We start from the raw sequence: 20,540 nt of genomic DNA on the forward strand, positions 1-20,540 counted from the left end.
TATATTCTTGCCTCCTTTCTTGTAGATTAATTGACCGTATAAGTGTGGGTTTATTTCTGGGGTCTCTGTTCTGTTTCATTGGTCTATGTGTTTATTTTTGTGCCAGTACCATACTGCTTGGATTACTCTAGCTTTGTAGTGTATCCTGAAATCTGGGATTGTAATACCTCCAGCCTTGTTCTTCTTTCTCAAGATTGCTTTGGCTATTTGGGGTCTTTTGTGCGTCCATATAAATTTTAGTAGTATTCTACTTCTGTGGAAAATGCTGTTGGTATTTTGATACGGGTTGCATTAAATCTGTATATTGCTTTGGGCAGTATAGACATTTTAACAGTATTTGGTTCTTCTAATCCATGAGCGTGGAATATCTTTCCATTTGTGTCATCTGCAGTTTCTTTCATCAGTGTTCTATAGTTTTCAGAATACAGGTTTTTTATCTCCTTGGTTATTCCTAGGTATCTTATTTTTTGGTGCAATTATAAATGGGATTGCTTTCTTGTTAAGTGGCCTTTTTAATGAAATTAATTGGTAGCCAAATGAGGAAGTATAGCAAAGATAGAGTTTGTGTTTTGAGAATTCTAGATTGCATATAAAGTGCCAAACCAAGAAAGAGGACACAGGCAATTAGACATCATTGTAGTTCTGAGGTACATGATTGTGGGTTTATATAATACAGCCCTGTTGGAAAGGGAATTGGAGCTTCATTGACTTTGCAGACTAGAAGAGATCAAAGTTGGCTGTGTCACTCCTTTAAGAACACCTTTTAGCATTGTGAATGAAGTTCTTCCAGATGTTCACCTGTGATTATGTGGGCATGGCTCTGGCTAGAGAAAACCAGTGGTTTCATCAGCAAAATGGACCTCTTGTCTTCTTGCCTGTGGAAAGGAGGGGCCTCCTAGCACAGTATGCAGACTGCTGTATGGGTGCCATCAACCTTGTGGCCTGCAACCAGAAAGGCAAGAATGTGAGTGGTGTTGCTACTTGGGCATTAAATGAGATCATGTGCGTACGACACTGAGGGCAAAAGGGTGAGTTCCTGTGAAAATGAATCAGGTACATAAAAGCCTTAATTGCTTTCTCTCTCTCTCTCTCTCTCTCTCTCTCTCTCTCTCTCTCTCTCGTCTTTTCTTCAGCATTGTGACTGCAGGTAGGATACTGATCTTCACTGACCTTTTCCTGTAGAGTAGCCATCTAAATTTTAGCAGCTGGTAGGTAATATACTGTCCTTTCCATTCAGTCTGTTCTCCAAATCTGTGTGCAAGATTTGAGGATGCTACAAAGAACCTGGAGTCTTGATGTGGGGAATTCTTTGACCTCAAAAAGTGAAATTTATACCTTTGAGACAGTCACTCAACAACACACTAGAAAACTGTATATTGCAATTATAAAGAAAAGGGCAAGCCTCAGGTTTACACAACATGTGATGGGACCTCTTGTAGCAGCTGTTGGTCACAGTCATACACATATGTCAGAACACTAGTAATAACATCTTTAAATGCAGAAGGAAGTGGTATAGCACTGTAGCCAACCAGCTGGGCCTGTAATTCTTATATTATTAAATATTTACTATAGAAGACCATCTCATGGTATCTTGAATTGTTTTCTCTCCTTTTAAGGTAAGTTGATTTATTTATAGGTAAAAACTATAGTTCAGTTAAAAACACTTCTTTTTAGTCACAGAAAGGGAAGGAAAGACTACTGTATTTTGACTCCAGCTTCTTTATAAAGTAAAATGTCCTCTGATATATTTGTTGTTTATAAGATGTGTATTAATTTTATTTAAACATAATCACTGCTTACTTAGTTGGGATCATAATTTATGTCAGGCAGCTACAAAATACAGATTTATGTTATTAAGTTATAGACACAGAATTTATTCCACTGATGGAATGATCTTTCTTGTTATTATAATAGATTAGAAAACTGCTGGTGCTTTGGCAGGATTAGGCTAAGGTATAATCTTACTTTTATGAAACTGTCATATGAAAGTACTGTTTAAGGAGAAAATTTTAATAAGATTTATATCAAAATGCTTATTATAGACAATAAAGGAACTATTGGGCTAAAACTAGCAAAAAATTTTTTTCTTTCATAGGTAATTAATAAAATGTCTCCAACATCCCTAAAGATCACACTAAGGCAACTCATGGAGGGGTCTTCAAAGACCTTGCAAGAAGTATTAATTATGGAATATCGGCTGAGTCAAGCTTGTATGGTAAGAATTTTTGAAAAATAGTTATTTTCTATTTATGAAAGTAATAGATGTTCATTGTAGAGCATGTAAAATACAGAAAGCTATAAACAAGAAACTTAAAACTATCTGTAAATACACTCTGTGGAAACACAACAGGCCAGTTAACTTAAGATGTGTGGAACTATTCTTCCACATTATTCTTAAGCCTTTATGAAATAGCAATTACATTTGCATGTACTATAAGAAAGCCTCTAATCTCAGGTGGAATTCAAAGTAGAAATTAACCATTTTTCAGGCATGGTCTCTGACCTTGGGATAAGAGGCATAAACTCTCTATAGCTGAGTTCCCTCACTGGTAAAACAAGGAATATATATATATATGTATATATATATATATACACACATATATATATACATATATATATATGTGTGTGTGTGTGTGTGTACAGAATATGTATATATACACCCATATATACATATATATAATGTATGAATGGAAGTTACTAGTCTGTTACATGTTTTAGTTAATAGATTAGCACTGAAAGTTCCATTATAAATACACTGAAAGTAGAAAATAATCACCTAGAAAATTAATTTTATGTAACATTTCAGAGTCCTAGAGATTTCCTCTTGTAGATGATAAACTCTTTGAAAGCGGAATCACTGCTTTTGTGTTATGGGTAGAAGGCCTTTAGGTTAATAAATTTATGGCCTAAAGAAAATGTTCTGTTTAATAACCAGGAAGCAGATATCCCAAATGGACTTTCATGTCTTGCAGTAGTTAAGGGGAGTGCCTGGGGAGCTCGGTTGGTTGAGCGTCCAATTCTTGATTTTGACTCGGGTTATGATCTCACCGTTAGTGGGATTGAGCTCTGTGTTGTGTTCTTCGCTGGCAGCACAGAGCCTGCTTGGGATTCTCTCCCTCCTGTCACTCTTTCCCTCCTCTGCTCGTGCATTCTCTCTCAAAATAAATAAATCAACAACAACAACAAAAAATAGTTAAGGTGTTCAAGCAATTCATCCAATTATAAATAAAATTCGGTTAGTCCCTTTAATCTTAAAGTCGCTCCTAGTAGGATGAAAGTGGCAGCTGAGGTCTGTTGTTTGTTAAGAAAGGCACTATGCCAGGCACTTCGCATACATCCTGTCCGTTAAATTTTACACTATTTCTAGAATGGTAGGTATTATTCTTGTCTCCACTTTACAGATGAGGAAGCTGGCAGAGAGAAGTAACCTGCCTAAGGTGGTATAGCTATTAAGTGGCAGACACATGGTGTGTGAAACCAGGTGGTTTCCCTCGGGGCCCTATACTCTCCACTACTACCCCAGTATACCTCACACAGTCCATGCTGCTCACTTACATTTACTGCACTGCCTGGATTGATTGATTCCTTCCTTCTGTCAGCAAATCCATTAGCTGTGTTGTTGCCGGGTTCTGTGCTAAGTGTTACGTTGTAGAAAGAGTGACCCAGTCCTTGTTCTCATGAAATTTAGAGTCAACTGAGACTATGAAGAACAAGTAAACAAAATATGTAAAATAGTTACAAATTGTGGCAAGTGCTCCAAAGGAAACGTACAGGTTGATGATGGGAGAGAATGATGCAGGGACAGGAGCAGGTGGGAAAGACTAAGGGAAATAAGTTGTCAGAAAAGACGTCTTTGAGATGCGTGCTCATCTGTGACCCGAAGGGTGAGAAAGGAGTATGTCGAAAAGTCCCTTGGGTTTCAGCAGTGGATGATTTGATTCTGTTTCCTTTAAGAAAGTAATTATTGCTGCTGAATGGAGATGGGGTTAGAAGGATTCAAGAGGGGATGTAGAGACCAGATTTGAGTTTTTGCAGTAATCCAGCTGTGAAGTTGCAGTGGCTTCGGCGAGGGTGGTGGCAACGGAGAGAAGTGAATGATTTGGGGAATAATGTGGGAGAGGATTGATAGGCTTTGATGATGGATGTGAGAGAAGGAAAGAATGCATTTAGGAATTGGAGCTCAGAGCTGTGGGTTAGAGATTTAAGTCTGAAGCCTTGGAGATTTATTTACTTAGGAAGAATGCTTACCATGTGCTAGACATTGTTAGAGGCACCAAGAATGCATAGGTCCACAAAACAGACAAAAATGCCTGCTCTTATGGAACTTACTTTATAGTGGGGGAGATAGATCATAAACAGATAAAATTATAAAATATATAGTATATGATTGTAAGTACTAAGGAGAAGAAGTAAAGTGGGAAGGGGAGTATGGCATAAGGAGGAGGTGAGGGAGAGTTTGAATTTACAGATAGGATGACCAGAGAAGACCTGACTGAAAAGATGTTCTCTGAGTAAAAACCTGAAGGAAGTGAAGGAATGAGCTGTGTAAGTATCTGGGGAAGAGCATCCAGGCAGAGGCAGTACAAAGCCATGAGGCAGGGGTGTGCCTCCCTGTTCTAGGAGCTGCAGGAAGCCTTGATGGGTGGCATGGGCAGAGAAGGAGGGTCAAGTGAGTGAGAGAGATGAGGTGAGAGCTAACAGGGTAGAGAAGGACTGGGCAGAGCATACGTAGCTTCCTCCAAGGTCTTTATAAAACTCTGGCTTTTGTTCTGAATGACGTGGGAAGTACTGGATGTTTTTGAGTAGAGGAGTGACGTGATCTTATATCTTAACAGAATTGATAACTCAGGTGCTCATGTGTTGGGTATAGAATGGGTAAGAGCATATAGAAGGAAAATGAGAGAGCCCGGATCTGATCCCCAAGAAATTTTGAATAGGGTGGAAGAGAAAAAGGACAGAGGTGGAAGAACCAGGAGAGTCATGAAAGCAAGAGATCAATGTTTCAAGGAGGAGGAAGCACTGTGAAAGTGTCCAGTAGGGGAGGATAAAGTCATACTCAGCATATGGCAACACTGAAGTTACAGGTGGTTTTGGCAAGTCGTTTAGAGTGTGGGGGCAAAAGTTATAGTATGGTGAGTTGGAGAGGAAATGAATAAATGGGATGTGAAGAAGTGACGGCTATATGTACACAACTCTTTCTTCTTAAAACAGAAGTAGGGTAGAAGTTAGGACTGTGGAATCAAGTGAGGTTCCGTGTTATTTTATAAGGTGGAAGATACTAGAACATGTTTCTAATTGATTGGGAATGATCCAATAGAGAAAAAAGATTATGTTGATGATACCAATAGCATTTACTGGATACTTAACTGTGTGTCAGACACTGTGCTGGGATGTGGAGTAAGATAATCCTGTGATGGATGTATTGATGTTGCCATTTCATGTAAGGAAGCTTGGCATTAATGAAATTAGTAGCTAAAGGTCACATAGCTACCAACCATGTAGTGGAGCCAGGAGGTGAGCCCAGACATTTGAATTGTAGTCAGTCACTGAGTTATGCTGCCGACACCGATGATGCCAGGAGAAGAGCTAGAGATATGCTAGGATTAGAGGTTGAGAAGGTAGAAGGCAGTTAGAATTATCATCCTGGGAAGCGGGGAAGAGAACATGGATTGTTAGGCAGTTTTCCATGCCTGTTTGAGGTTTGTGGTCATGAACTTTAATTTTTTAAAAATATAATTTATTGTCAAATTGGCTAACATTCAGTGTGTAAAGTGTGCTCTTGGTTTTGGGGTAGATTCCCATGGTTCATCGCTTACATACAATACCCAGTGCTCATCCCAACAGGTGCCCTCTTCAATGCCCATCACCCATTTTCCCCTCTCCCACCCCACCCCCCGCATCAACCCTCAGTTTGTTCTCTGTATTTAAGAATCTCTTAAGGTTTGCCTCCCTCCCTCTCTGTTTGTAACCATTTTTTTCCCCTTCCCTTCCCCCATGGTCTTCTGTTAAGTTTCTCAAGATCTAAATATGAGTGAAAACATATGATATCTGTCTTTCTCTGACTGACTTATTTCACTCAGCATAATACCTTCCAGTTCCATCCATGTTGCTGCAAATGGCATGATTTCATTCTTTCTCATTGCCAAGTAGTATTCCATTGTGTGTATAAACCATAATTTCTTTATCCATTCATCAGTTGATGGACATTTAGGCTCTTTCCATAATCTGGCTATTGTTGAAAGTGCTGCTATAAACATTGGGGTACATGTGCCCCTATGAATCAGCACTCCTATATCCTTTGGATAAATTCCTAGTAGTGCTATTGCTGGGTTGTAGGATCGTTCTATTTTTAATTTTTTGAGGAACTTCCACACTTTTCCAGAGTGGCTGCACCAGTTTGCATTCCCACCAATAGTGCAAGAGGGTTCCCGTTTCTCCACATCCTCACCAGCATCTGTTGTTTCCTGAATTGTTAATTTTAGCCACTCTGTATGGTCATGAATTTTAGATGAAACCAGTCACAGTTGTATGATTTTTCTGTAGCAAGATTTAGCTGCTCGAAAGAAGGCAGAGGTAAATGGTAGGGGCAGCTGGTGTTGGGATTTTGCCAGGAAAGACTAGAGGGAGGAAAAAGGCTTGAGGGAGTTGAGGGCATTTTTGAGGCAAGGTGACCACATTAATGCACTGGGGAGACTGGGCTGGATGACGAGCAAAGTGAGTGGTGGAAAAGTTGTAGTATCGGTGGTGTGCAGTGGGGTCAGAGATTTCCAAGTGAAGATACTCGAGCAGATAAGAATCGGAGGTGGTGATCAGAGAGTGGGTCATAAAGGCAGTCCAGTCTCTAAATGTATATTTCAGGCTATGGCCATGGGGGTGGGAGGCTACAGTGGGTGGAGGGGAGAGATCATCACTGCGAATAAGGATGCCTGGAAATTCATCATTTAATCTCATTTTCTTTCAGGGAGGCCATGACTTTTATGAAGGTGTTAGGGCAGGTAAGTGATGGTTGTCTTCTTCCTGGCTATTATGGAAATAGGATTTGCGAGCCTATACTGTTAATCAAAGATGATAGTTGTTTTATTAGTGAAAATTATACCTTCATAAAGATTGCAAAGTTGTTGCTATTTTAATATTACCAACTGACATATAAGGGAAGATCTGTCTTTAAAACCAATATTGTTTGAAAAATTCACATAACCTTGTGTCACCGCTCCCTAATTTCTAAGAGGTGACCCTGCTTCTACAGTCACACAGACTGCCTCTGCTAAGTGCAGCTGAGTTTGAACAGTCATTCTGTTGCTGAAACCTTTGAAAGGTGCATTTATTCCCTTGCAAGAAGCCCTCAAGTCCCCTGCCCCTCTTCTTTCTAGTACTGGCCTGGCAAAATCCCAGCAGCATTGAATCTCTACCATTACCTCTTTGCCTATACCTGACAAGTTCAAAATTGACATTGAGAAAAACCATATGACATAATTGGTAACATGTGCTTAGTGTTCTTATTAATTTCTGGTTTATCTTTATCATCTCCAAAGTCAGCATATTTAGAAAAAGCAAGTGAAATGGTTGATTTTTTTTGTTTTTAGCAAATTTGCAACAATTTTTTATGTATAAGCTCATATCCCTATAAATAATAGCTGTTTTTTATGTTGTATAAAATGAGTTCTTAACCTTTGCATGTGTTTTGCACATCTAATTTTTTAATGTTTTTATTGATCACTTTAATATAGTACAGACTCCGTATTTACTTTATCTAAATAAAAGATTATGTTCTCTGAGCTGTAAGCTTTGATAAATACTGGTCACCATTGTAGAATTATCTTAATTTATGGCATGATAAAATATCATAAATAAGCAGGGGTTTAAGGGCACCTGGGTGGCTCAGTCAGTTGGGCCGCCGACTTCGGCTCGGGTCATGATCTTGCGGTCCGTGAGTTCAAGCCCTGCATTGGGCTCTGTGCTGACAGCTCAGAGCCTGGAGCCTGCTTCAGATTCTGTGTCTCCCTCTCTCTCTGCCCCTCCCCCATTCATGCTCTGTCTCTTTCTGTCTTTCAAAAATGAATAAATGTTAAAAAAAAAATTAAAAAAAAAAGAAATAAGCAGGGGTTTAAATTCTCTTAGAAGACACAGGGAATTGAGTCAGAGGAGATGGCTATATGTTTTATAGAAACCAGGTAAAATAAGCACTTTTCCCACTAATTCCCTGCAAATTCTTGCTGCATGTGGATCAGAGGCTAGACAACTATTAGTTATTAGAAGGACATGTGTGCTATTTGGGTTTTATTGCTAAAATACCCATTATATGTTATAGCAGCCCTTCTTAAACTTAAAAAATGAAGGGTTTTTTTTTCATATTTACTGTCTATTATCTTAAGGAAACAGAGTTAAAACCAAGCAGCATCAACATTCTGATTCATAAGGCAAGAGCTTATCAAGCTACTTTCTAATGAAGAGAAAGTATACTGCCCCATCTTTAGCATAAGCTCCTTATTTTGAAAGCAGTATCTATTCTGGGTAAAACTGTTTGGTGTTCTTGCATAATAACCAAATGTTTGCTACAGTTTGCTAATGATAAAATATGTTAGCAAATTAGATAAAATAAACTAGCAAATTAGGGGACTGGTTGTTAAAAATTCTTACTCTTAACATCTAGAATAAACTTTTTCCTGGTTATAGAAGAAAATAAAAATAGGTTATTTCAGCAGAGCTAGAGAGTTACCAAATGGGATTTGAGTGGGTGCCTCACGAGACTTGAAAAACCCTGAGCTGTCTACATGGCAAGAACTTGTTATATCTATGCCAAGTAAAAAATTATGTCAGTTTGAAATAAAAGAACATACAGATTTGACTAATATTCTCTTTCATTTTGCCCTTCAGACTGTCAAGGAGGTAGATAGCATGATAGCATTGGCCAGAGGGCTTAAAAAGGAAGAGATTCTTGAAGAAATGTTCCAGAATTATTTTTACTTATGCTGTCTGGGGAATGTAAAACTGTCAAATTGGCAGGGATCATAACATCAGTGTTCAGTGTTACCACTGATCTGATACTAGCTAGAATCATGTAGCTAGGCAGCTGAGCCTTAAAAACCTCTAGTATCCACATTTAATAATGCAGAAATCCCCTTTGCTTCCTGTTTCTTGGTTTCCAGATTGCTTCTTTAATTATTTAACTTTTTAATACTAAATTTGGTTTTTTAAGTTGAGTTTTTATGTTTAAATATTTTTATCATTCACAAGAACTATGCACATTTTAAATATGGTTGAAATTCCCTCCCATAACCATACCTAGTCCTTTTCTCTCTCTTCTAAAAAAATTTTTGAGATAATTATAGATTAACATACAGTTTTAAGAAATAATATAGAGAGATCCTATGTGCCCTCCAAGTTTTCCCAAACAGTAACATTTGTATAACTATAGTATACAATCACAAGCAGGAAGTGGACGCTCGCCTACCTTTTTAAAGGAGAGGTTTGCCGATTGCCTCATACTTATGATCCTGTGGGGATGCTATGTGGCTACACTAAATGATGACTGCACCGAAATAAGAGAAGTCGAGTTTCTTATGATAACCTGAAGGTGGTCTGGTATTTTAATGCAGAGCTGTGTGAACCAGAGGATTCAGCAAAACAGTATCCTCGTTTAATTATGCATAAAGTCATCCCCTTCTAAGTAATTTTCCTTTCAACTCAATGTGGAGGAGGTTAGAAGGCAGATCTGGGCCCTCCACCCTCCCCTGCCTTCCCTTTAAACTACACCAACCCTGGTTTTAGCTGTTTTATAACAGGAAGATTTCATTTACAGTTTTGTTTGAAGAAGGAAAAAGAGTCCCAAGTCTTAAACCACATTAGTTCATAGGCTATATTCAAGTTCCGGGCATCAGACTTAGCAGGTTGGGAGATAACCACATGGGTCATCATCCATCCAAATTCTGTTGGGGCTTAATTTAAAAAGAAAAATGGAACACATACAAAGATTTAAACTTTGCAGAAAAAGTGCTATAGAAAATATGCCTTGTGTAAGGTAGTTTCTGTCAGTTCTGTAATTAAAATCTGGTAATACCTGAAAGAAATGTACTAACATTTCTTATGTCTTCACTTGACAGTTTTAATAGATAAAGACCAGAGCCCAAAATGGAAACCGGCTAATCTGAAAGAAGTTACTGAAGAAGATTTGAATAGTTACTTTAAATCTCTGGGAAGTAACGATTTGAAATTATAAGGTGACTGGATTTTTAAGGGATTATTTTGGAGCAGATGTTGGGAAACTATGGCACATGGGCCAGATCTGGCCTGCTGCCTGTTATTTATTTTTCCACCAGCTAAGAATGGTTTCTGCATTTTTAAATGGTTAGAGGAAGAAAGCAAATACTAATATTACATGATGTGTGAAAATTACATGAAATTCAAGTATCAGTGTCCACAAATGAAGCTTTATTGGAACGTAACTATACTCATCTCTTTACATATTGTCTATGGGTGCTTTGAGTAGTTGCAACAGAGATTGTCAGGCTAGCAAAGCCTAAAATATTTACTGTGTGATCCTTTGCAGAAAATGTTTGCCAACTCCTGCTTTATAGATGGGAAAATTTTAAATTCTTTAGAGATTGTGGAGTTGAAATCTCTAATTGAAATGGGAACCTTATGTTTTGGCTTTGGGTAATAGTTTGTACATTGATTAAATAAACCTATATATAGATGATTAAGAAATGGCCCTGAAATTTTTTTGTCTATTGTGTTAATGCTTCATAGAATTTTCTGCATGAATAAATCTATTTTAAAATAATTATGTTACTGTAGAAGTGTTCCTTTTATAATATTAGAAATCTCAGGGAAAGCAAAAAGGTTTTTATGAGGTTCTCTCTCTAGTATTATTAACTCATCTTTGGTCTTCCCTAAAATTAACCAGAATCCTTCCTATAGTGAAAGTGAAAGCATTATTTCTCATTGTTTTTTTTTTAGGATTTGTTAAACTGACAGAATGAGAAATTAGGAAGTGTGGGAAATTATTTGCCATTATGTAGTTTAAATCAGGAGGAAATAAAAGTCGAAAGCCAGGAGTTTTGTTCAAAATAGAAATACCTTCAATAATTGGTACTGTTGACAAAATAAGTTTTTCTTAAGGTACACAAGAAACTGCAGGGTGTTCCAGACTTGGCACATTAAAGTCTAGAGAAGAATGACCTTTAAAGGTCAGTTTATCATTTATAACTTGTTACAGTTTTTCCTTCATCCAAAACCCCTCAGAAATGAAGAAAATTTCAGATTTCAATAACAAAGGTGGAAGAACTGAGAAAGACATCAAAACTTATATCCTGCACTCCTCTTTTAGATGAGTCTAGAAGGAGTTGGTTTAAATTTTCTATTTTTAATATTTAACATGAAGCATTCCGCCCCCCAAAAAGTGAGGAACAGATTTAGACTAAAGACAGCATGATAATGGACATGTTTACATTTATATTCTTAAAGCTCTTAAATTGGACCTGAATGATCCAAGAAATTATTTGTATTTTTATTCACTTTGTATTCATTAGACATGCATAAAATGTTAAGTTCTTTATGTCAAAAAATTTGACAGTATACAATGTTGAAAGGCATTTGCTTTAATAAGAACTCATAGCTAGTTAATTGCAACTAGACTTTTATTGTACAGTTAGAAAAAAATGTTTTCTCAAAAATATTTGGAAAAAATATACCATTTCATAGCTAAGTCTTACAGGAAGAGAATTAGCTAACAAAATGTGAGTTTTGCAAAGTAAGAGATAGGGAGTACATCTGAGCTTGTGCCCACTTGCCCAAGGAAGATATGTTCTATTTGGCCACACAGATACATAGTGAGGGCCTTATGATTAAGCAAACAATAGATTTGTTGGAACTTTGTTTTTTAACTACTATTCCTTGAATTTACTTGATTCCTAAAACTATACAATAAAAAAGTATAGTTCCCTCATCTCATAAAATGGCAATGATATTAAGTAGGATACATGTGTCATGCTAGCTCATTCATTCAGCAGTATGTCTATTTTTAATACTAATAAGGCAATTTGACACAAATTATTCCTTTGGAACTAGGATCATTTTTATCCCCTTCCAAATTGTGCTTTGAGTGCTAATGACCATAGGTGGTTAGCAAAGGACAGATAAGGCAACTGAAAATGGAGCACTCTGGGATCAAAGACTTGTAACTGAAAGGTAAGAGCACACAGGAGACCTTTAACTGGAGAAGGGAGCAGGGAAGCACTTTTGCGGGGTTACGTGAGTCTGTGTAAGTGAGGAACCTGCACGCTTCCTGTGAGAATCTTCGTTTACAGTTGCCATCAGCAGGTTCTTTGTCGCACTGGCTGCGGCTCATCTGCGCCTATCCTGGATGTTCTCGAGAGAAAAGAGTCAGTAGTTGGTCACCTGTCAGGGTGGTAAAGAAAGGAACTTGCTACTGTGTCCCTTCCCTCAGTCAAGAACATTGGAGACTTGTTTTGCAGTGTGTCTTCTGATGGAGCCTGATGTGAGTGCTGTTTCTTGGGCCCTCTTTCCCCCCAGTTTCCTTTCCCTTATGATTTGACCACTATTCTTATTTCATCTGTGTTTGTGATAGAAGTTGGAACAAATGTCTCCCTTTCCAGTAGCTAATAATTCTTCCAGTCGTCTGTTTTATATGTTCCTTCCTTCTCAAATAGACCTTTTACTGTTCATGAAAGTTCAAAGTGAAGTAAATCCAGTATTTAAATATGAAGGTATGATAGAAGGAATCCTATCAAAGATGTTCTCATCTGTCTCGTCATCAAGGCCAAACTATATCTTGATGATGATCACACGTGGTACACATTTGCTTATCCAGTTCTTTTTCCTGCCTGCCTCCAACTTGGTTTATCTGCTAACTCACTGATTACGCAAGCCTTGTAGTTCCTTGTCCATGTTTTGACATAATACAGCATATATTTCCAAGATAAGTCTATACTACAAGACAATATACTCTGTTAAAATGATTCAGGAGTGAGGGGTTGGTGCTTGGTGACAAAACCATACTGCCATAGTGTCAGGGCAACAGAGATTATACTTCTAGCTAGATATGGATCTGAACAGGCGTGCCTGCTACCCCCCTGGGAAATAGGGGCCCAGGCACAGGAGAAACCTGAGGTTAAAATACTTAGCTGTAATAAAACTCGCCAGTCTACATCCCTATGTATGCTGAAAAATTTAGTGTAGCTATGGCTTTGTGTTCTCACCATAATATTGTATTACCTTACATACTTAATTACACCTTTTAAACAGTGAGTGACTTTGCAGCAAAAATATCCTGATGTGAGATACAAAATGAATGAAAAACAGCAACATCTATGCTTTTGTCTGAGTCATTAGTATACTCAAAAACCTAAATTTTTCTTCATGAGCTGGAAATATGTTTTGCACTTTCAGAAAACTTTTTGTCCCTTAGTCTTATGACTTCAGATCCTTGTATAAATGGGGATGGTGAGTTTTTTCTACTTTGTTTCTAGATTGCAAGTACAACAGGACAGTTCAGATCTTGGGACTAGATAAAATGAAAGTTGAATGACCAAGTGTCTAAAGGCAACGGAAAGATAGTACATCACTCACTTCAAAGAACTTTCTTTGTCCATGCAACCGGGAGAATTCACTCTATTTGTGGGTTTCAAAGTATAATGGTTAAAACTAGAGGTAGCATTTCTGCCTGCTTTTAAGGCCAAATACATATTTCTCAGGTCTTCTTCTGCCTTTCTTTAGATATTGGTGACCAGGGTCTGTTGGAAATAAAAGAATCTAATGCACACAGACTTAAAAATAATTCCCTTTCCAATTAAAGTCAGTGTGCAGCAAATCTTGATGAAAATTCCAGTGACTGCATCCCAATTTTTCTACAGGTATGTCTTCTCAATATCTTCTTCCCCTCCCAAATTTTCTATTACCATTGATCTCACACAGTAGTTACTTGTTAAAAAACTTCCTCAAAAAGGTAGTCAAATTTAAGAAAATCATATATGGCTTTAAATGCTTTAAGGGCATTGTTACTGTACACACACACGAATACTCTTTGGAGGAGCGTTTGATCTTTTGTAATACAACTGTATATACTCATGCATAGACTGGTCCCACCAGTCAATAAGAAAAATGGGAACGATTGCCCATATACCAACCTTCTGCATCTTTGAGACGGTAAAACTTTACATGCAGCACTGAGAACAAGTTCTGCTTTCTACCTTGACTAGGGCTTCTGTTATTTATTTTAAAATTTACTGTATTTCTATTTGTAAAAATTCTTGTTTTCTTGTTATATCACTGGGCTGCTTAATTCAATACCATAAACATTAATGTCATGACTTCTGTAAATTGTATCTCGTTTGGGTGCCGTATGTGCGAGGTCTTGAGTCATCCAATAACAGCTGAGGTTAGTTAGGGCCCTGAGGTTCAAGGTGGTAGTTAGGCTTTTCATCTACAAAAATATCTTAAGGACAGGTTTCAAAGTGGACTATTTCTGCATGGGTTGCTTTCTACTGCTTGATCATTTGTGTTAAGAAGTAGGAATCCTTGACACAAATGGTTTTGACAAACAAGACCCACTGTTAATTACTGTGGCTTAAGTGCCATTTCCTTGCCAAGGCGTTTTGGGGGAAAAAAAACCTTCTCATGTCTTATTTGTATGTGTGTGTGTAAATTAACAAATAATAATTTTAAAAGGAGTGTCTTTAAAATAACCATTGGATTTCTTTGGTGATTCTATTACTGCCTCAGGAAGAAAGTGCTATGACATACCAGCTGATTACTGTGGTACAGGACCTATGTTTAGCCCTTTAAAGGACTAAAATCCAAGACCAAGCAGGTAGAAATCACTGTTAACATAAAAAGTGCTTAACATATTTCACGTAAGTATTGTATACTCTTGATATTACCATAGACTTTTTTTTTTTTTACATCCAGACGTAGTTATTTGTATTTATTCACATCAGTTTTTGCTATTGTTTCATGTATTTAAGCTAGCACCAACTTTATCTACAATTCAAGAAGTTATCATCATCCTACAGCGTCAAGGCCCCTCACTCTCAATATATGGGATGTCATAGTACTTGATATTATTGCCTGCCCACTGCTGCAAGGCATCACTCAGGATTTCCTGGGACAGGCGATGTGCAAATTCGAAGACCACAGTTTCGGGCCCTGATGGTTTCTTCACTTCCTGTTCGACATTAACTGGAGAAGGCATCCTAGGTAGAAATCTGTCTCCAGACATAAAGCTTTCTTCACTTGCATGCTGCTTCTCACTCTCAAATGTGGTAGGAAATGGGAAAGTTTGCTTTGACTTCATGCAGCCCATGTTATGAAGAGCTTTGAAGGAAAGCAGTAGCAAAGACTACTTCAGCATCTTTGGAAAACACTGAGCTTGTCCATGTGATACCGACCAGCGCTTTTCCTCTCCAGGCCACCGCAGTAATCAGTGCTTCTTTTTACCAATCTTCACCTGTAGTGTTTATCTGTCAAAAGAAAAGTTTCATTTTGAAGTTACCACATGCAAAATACTGTGTGATTAGATAGCATGTAGAAATAGTTCTCTACCACTCTTGGTCACTTGCAGGAGTTGGGAGGTAACAACAGCTTTATCTCCTCAATAGAAAAGATAACCATTCAGTAAAACTGGCAATTTACAAAATAGGAAAACCTTTTTTCAAGATCTTGAACATTTTATAAAAGTAAAAACACAGTTAAACTTTTGCTAATTTATGTGCACCAGGGTTCAGCAAACTCTAGATCAAATCCTAGCTGCCTGTTTTTATAAATTAAGTTTATTAGAACACAGCTGTGTTATCTGCTTATGTGTTCTCTACGGCTACTTTCATGCTACAGTGGCAGAGTTGAGTGGTTTTGACAGAAACCACATAGCCCGAGATGCCTAAAATATTTACTATCTGGCCCTTTACAGAAAATGTTTGCCAACCCCTGATCTGTACTGTTGAGAAAAACAAGCATATTAGACATTTGCTCCTGCCTTAAGCCTCATGAGCCTACACATCTTGGACTGTTTTCAGAGTCAGGCTTTGTCCTCTGGTTAGAGGTTTACAATTCAAAGAGAATGACAACCCTTAGCCAACACAAGTTAGATGAGGCAAAGCCACCTGTTTTTTTTTTCTTCTGAATTAGATACTCCCTATGAAACTATATGAAAAGCTCAGATTAATTTAAAATAAGGTTAAAAGTTTCTCCCCCCCTAAATGTCTCGCTCTCGTTTGATGTCCGGTCAGTAAGTAGACTGCAGTGCTCACAATGTGCCTTCTAAGCTTGCACGTCCTATCTTAAGATAGGACTTAACAGTAGCAAAATACAAAGCAACTTCACTGGAGGGAGTGTAGCCATAAGAAAGCACAGGTAAAGTCTCTATAGGATTATGATCCTTGATTATATCTTAGTTTTTGGACCAAAAAGACATAGCTCTAGACAAATTCACAAAATCAAACTCAGTTGACTTATTTTAGAAACTACTGATCTTAAGATTAAAAAAAAATACAATTACCATGCATTTAAATCCATTTTTAAACAGTTTATAATCAAAGTCCAGAAGAGGTGACCTTTGCCCTATATTTTTTTAGATTTCTATAAAGCCTATCCAATTTCTCTCATAATACTACCTCCAATAAGGATATATGGTGGGAAAGGGGAGTAAATCTAGCCCTCTGCTTTTAATTACCTCTAGCTCTGTATGCCTTGCTAGAGATGTATTTCAAAAAGGGAAAAGGGGATGTGTATAATGTTTGTCTGATTTACTAAACTGAACTCCCTGCAGACGGGAACTCTCCTAGTTGTACATGGGCAACATGTAATGACTTACATAGTGTCTAATTTGTACTATATGGGATGGTTAAGGGAATTGTACATAGTTAACCTGAAAATGATTATTCAGTAGATGTCAAAAGGCCATGAGTAGAATTATCACAATATTCTGTTTTCTAGGATCTCTGGGTCTGTAAAAAGCAGCTGTATCTACCATAACAAAATAACTAGTGCCGGATGTACCCTCACAAAAAACAACTTTAAACCTGGACAAAATATGTGGGCAGATATTTTCAGGCATTGAACAGCAGCACAGGACTGTGATCTTTGGGAGAATAGAAACACAGACTGTTAAACCCCTTAATTAAGCATCCTGAGATTCTGCCTGGGAGCATCTTACAGCATTATCTTGGGGAAATTGGCCCTAACCAGAGTGTTGATGCTACTGAGCTGAAGAGATTGGATTACTGAAACAGAAATTTCAAGAGATAAGGGAGCTGTTGGGAGGGAGGCAGAAGTGGGGTCTCCCATCTGATGGAGTCTCATCAAGAGTACTTGTCTGAGGACTTAGGACGCGCATGTACAGGAAAAGAATTTGCAAGACTTAGTGCCGCAGAATCCTTGGAGTAACCAGACCAACCCAAATGGAGACACCTCAATGAAACCAGACACCTTAGGAGTCAGGTGTGAATCCTAGAGCAGGAGTTGGCAAACTTTCTTAAAGGGCAAGATAGCATAGGACTTAGGTTTGTGAGCTGTATAGTTCTGTGTCACAACTATGTAGTCCTGCTGTTTTAGTGTAGAAGTAGCTGTAGACAATATGTAAAAAAGTGGGCAATGGCTATGTTCCAATAAAAGTTGACAAAAACAGTCCAATATGGCCTATGGACTGGCTAGCCTAAGGTCAAACAGTCCCAAAGAATAAAATACCACTTAAAAGAAGATGACATAATCCAGACTCCTTCAAGGGTATCATCCACAACATTCATCCTAGAATAAAAATTACTTGCCATGCAAAACAGGAAAATGTGTCCTATCAAAAAACAGTTATTAGAAATAGACCCCCAAATGACCCACTATTTGGTAATTAACACAATAGAACTGTAAAGATGCTATTTAAATACGTTCAAGGATTTACAGGAGAAATGATCATAAAGAGTGAACAAGTAGAGAATCTCATCAGAGAAATGGAAATTGTAAACTCAAGAACTAAAATGAACAACTCATCGTATGAGCTATTGGATACTTAAGAAAGGATTAATGAACTTGAACATAAGTCTATAGATATATCCAATCTGGGGAAAAAGTTTTAAAATGTGAACAGAGAAACCACAAAAAAGTATGGCTTAAAAACAATGAGAAATTAGCAATGAGGAATTAGACACATTTAACCCAGAGAGCAGGAAATAAAGAATATAGGAAGGAAAAAGAATATGGGGCAATTAGAAAACAGCAAAGTGACTGACTTAAACACTTACATATCAAAAATTATGTGGAAGGAAAGAGACTAAAAATTTCAATTAAAACAACACAAACATAGCCAACAGATCTCTGACAGTGGAGCGAAGGTGGTCTTTTCAACATGTGCTGGAATTGTATAGCCACAAAAACAAACCAAAAAACAAAAACACCTTGCACCCGTCACAAAAATTAACTCAAAATTGATCACAGACCTAAGTGTAAAACATGAAACTATAAGACTCCTAGAAGATCACATCCAGATGTTAAACCTAGATAAATCTAGATGATCTTGGGCTTGGTGATCACCTTTTATTTTTTTACATTTTATTTATTTTTGATAGAGACAAAGCACAAGTGGGGGAGGGGCAGAGAGAGAAGGAGACACAGAATCGGAAGCAGGCTCCAGGCTCTGAGCCGTCAGCACAGAGCCTGACACGGGGCTTGAACTCACAAACCACGAGATCATGACCCGGGCCGAAGTCAGCCGCTTAACCAACTGAGCCACCCAGGCGCCCTGGTGATCACCTTTTAGATGTAACACCAAAGGCATGATCCATGAAATAAATGATAATTTGTATTTCATCAAGTTAAAAACTTCTGCTCTGTGTAAGACACTGTCAAGAAAATGGGAAGCAACAGCATATCTGATAAAGGATTATCTATAATGTACAAAGAACTCTTAAAACTCAACAAGAAAACAACCTGATTTAAAAATGGGCAACAGATGTAGGGGTGCCTGGGTGTCTCAGTTGGTTAAGGCCTGACTCTTGATTTTGGCTTCTGGTCATGATCTCATGGTTCATGGGTTCGAGTCCCAAGTCCAGCTCTGTGTTGACAGTGCAGAGTCTGCTTGGGATTCTCTCTGCCCCTCCCCTGTACATGCATGCTCTCTCTCAAACTTATTTTAAAAAATGGGCAAGAGATCTGAACAGACACCTCATCAAAGAAGACGGATGGCAAGTAAGCATATGAAAGGTGTTCAACATCCTATCTTAGGTAATTGCAAATTAAAACAACACTGAGATATCATTATAACATTAAAATGGTGAAAATTCAAACATTGATGACCTCAAATGCTGGCAAGAATGGGGAACAACAGAAACTCATTCATTGTTGGTGAGAATGCAAAATAGTACAGCTACTTTGGAAGACAGTTTGGTGTTTTCTTACAAAACTAAACATAATCTTACCATATGAGCCAGCAGTCATACTCCTTGGTATTTACCCAAATGAGTTGAAAAATTATGTCCACATGAAAGCCTACATATGGATGTTTATAGTAAGTTTTATTCATAATTGCCAAAGTTGGAAGCAACAAAAATGTCCTTCAGTAGGTGGACAAACAGTTGTATATCCAGACAATGGAATGTGATTCATTGCTAAAAAGAAATCAGTTATCAAGCCATGAAAAGAAAAGGAGGAAACTTAAATGCATATGACAATGTTAAGCCAATCCTTCCAACTATGGTATTCTGGAAAAGGTAACTCTATGGAAATAGTAAAAAGTATGATGATTGTTGCCAAGGATTAGAAAGGAGGGAGGGCTGAACAGATAGAACATAGAGCATTTTTAGGACTGTGAGCTACTCTGTATGATACCACAGTGGTGCATATATAGCATTACACATTTGTCAAAATTTATTGAACACACAACAAAGAGTGAACCCTAGTGTAAACTATGGACTTTGAGTAATGATGGTGTGTTCATGTAACAAATATACCACTCTGGAATGGGGATGTTGATAGCGGGTGAGGCTGTATGTGTTGGGGTGGGGGAGTGCAGGGAATATCTGTACTGCCTGCTCCATTTTGCTGTGACCCTAAAACTGCACTAAAAAATAAAGTCCTTTATAAAAAATCCAACTATATACTACCTATAAGAGATGTACTTTAATTAAATATGGATATAAAAGTTGCAAGCAAGAGAGTTAGAAAGGCATACCATGAAAATAGGAAGCATAAAAAAGTTTCTATAGCTATATGAATATCAAAGTAGACTTCAAGACCCGAGGGATTACCAGAAATAAAGAGGGACATTTTGTGTGTCAGTGAGGAAGGTACGACAATCATAAGTGTATATGTAGCTAGCAACAGAGCTTCAAAATACATGAAGGAAAAACTGACAGAAGTAAAGGGAGAAATGAACATTGCTCTCTTGGTAAATGATATAATATCCAAGGGAAAAAATACGGAATTCGAATTTTGAACACTAGTATTCAACTAGTATTTGAACTAGTAACTTGAGTTAATTAACATTTATAAAATACTATACCCAACACCTGCAGGATATATACTTAACTGCATATGGAATA

At 37.6% G+C, this 20,540-nt stretch overlaps 2 protein-coding genes and 1 long non-coding RNA gene across 4 annotated transcripts in view; 1 reads left to right on the plus strand and 2 right to left on the minus strand.

Moving 5' to 3' along the window:
* HIBCH (3-hydroxyisobutyryl-CoA hydrolase) overlaps window positions 1–10,780 on the plus strand; it is a 122,182-nt gene extending 111,402 nt beyond the window's left edge. The window contains 3 exon segments of the mRNA XM_058711192.1: window positions 2,096–2,215; window positions 6,962–6,995; window positions 10,101–10,780. Coding sequence (XP_058567175.1) covers window positions 2,096–2,215; window positions 6,962–6,995; window positions 10,101–10,216 — 270 coding nt within the window. The 3' untranslated portion in view covers window positions 10,217–10,780.
* A 651-nt stretch (window positions 10,781–11,431) lies between these two features.
* Window positions 11,432–20,540, minus strand: part of LOC131501330 (uncharacterized) — a 33,976-nt gene continuing 24,867 nt past the window's right edge. Inside the window, exon 2 of the long non-coding RNA XR_009256752.1 lies at window positions 11,432–12,357. This is a non-coding gene — a long non-coding RNA (uncharacterized LOC131501330). The remainder of the gene's footprint in view (window positions 12,358–20,540) is intronic.
* The window catches only part of C2H2orf88 (chromosome 2 C2orf88 homolog), a 33,402-nt gene continuing 24,480 nt past the window's right edge, over window positions 11,619–20,540 (minus strand). Inside the window, exons 2-3 of one of the 2 annotated variants that reach the window (XR_009256750.1) lie at window positions 15,405–15,476; window positions 11,619–13,751 (exon numbers count right to left, since the gene is read on the minus strand). Coding sequence is in view for 1 of the 2 variants with exons in the window: in XM_058711291.1 (XP_058567274.1) it covers window positions 15,032–15,319 (288 nt within the window). In the remaining variant the exon portion in view is untranslated. Of the gene's footprint in view, window positions 13,752–14,926; window positions 15,477–20,540 lie in introns of those variants that run through there. The other variant, XM_058711291.1, reaches the window with a different exon arrangement.

The sequence above is a fragment of the Neofelis nebulosa genome, chromosome 2 (assembly GCF_028018385.1).
Source record: "Neofelis nebulosa isolate mNeoNeb1 chromosome 2, mNeoNeb1.pri, whole genome shotgun sequence".
NCBI classification, from domain to species: domain Eukaryota; kingdom Metazoa; phylum Chordata; class Mammalia; order Carnivora; family Felidae; genus Neofelis; species Neofelis nebulosa.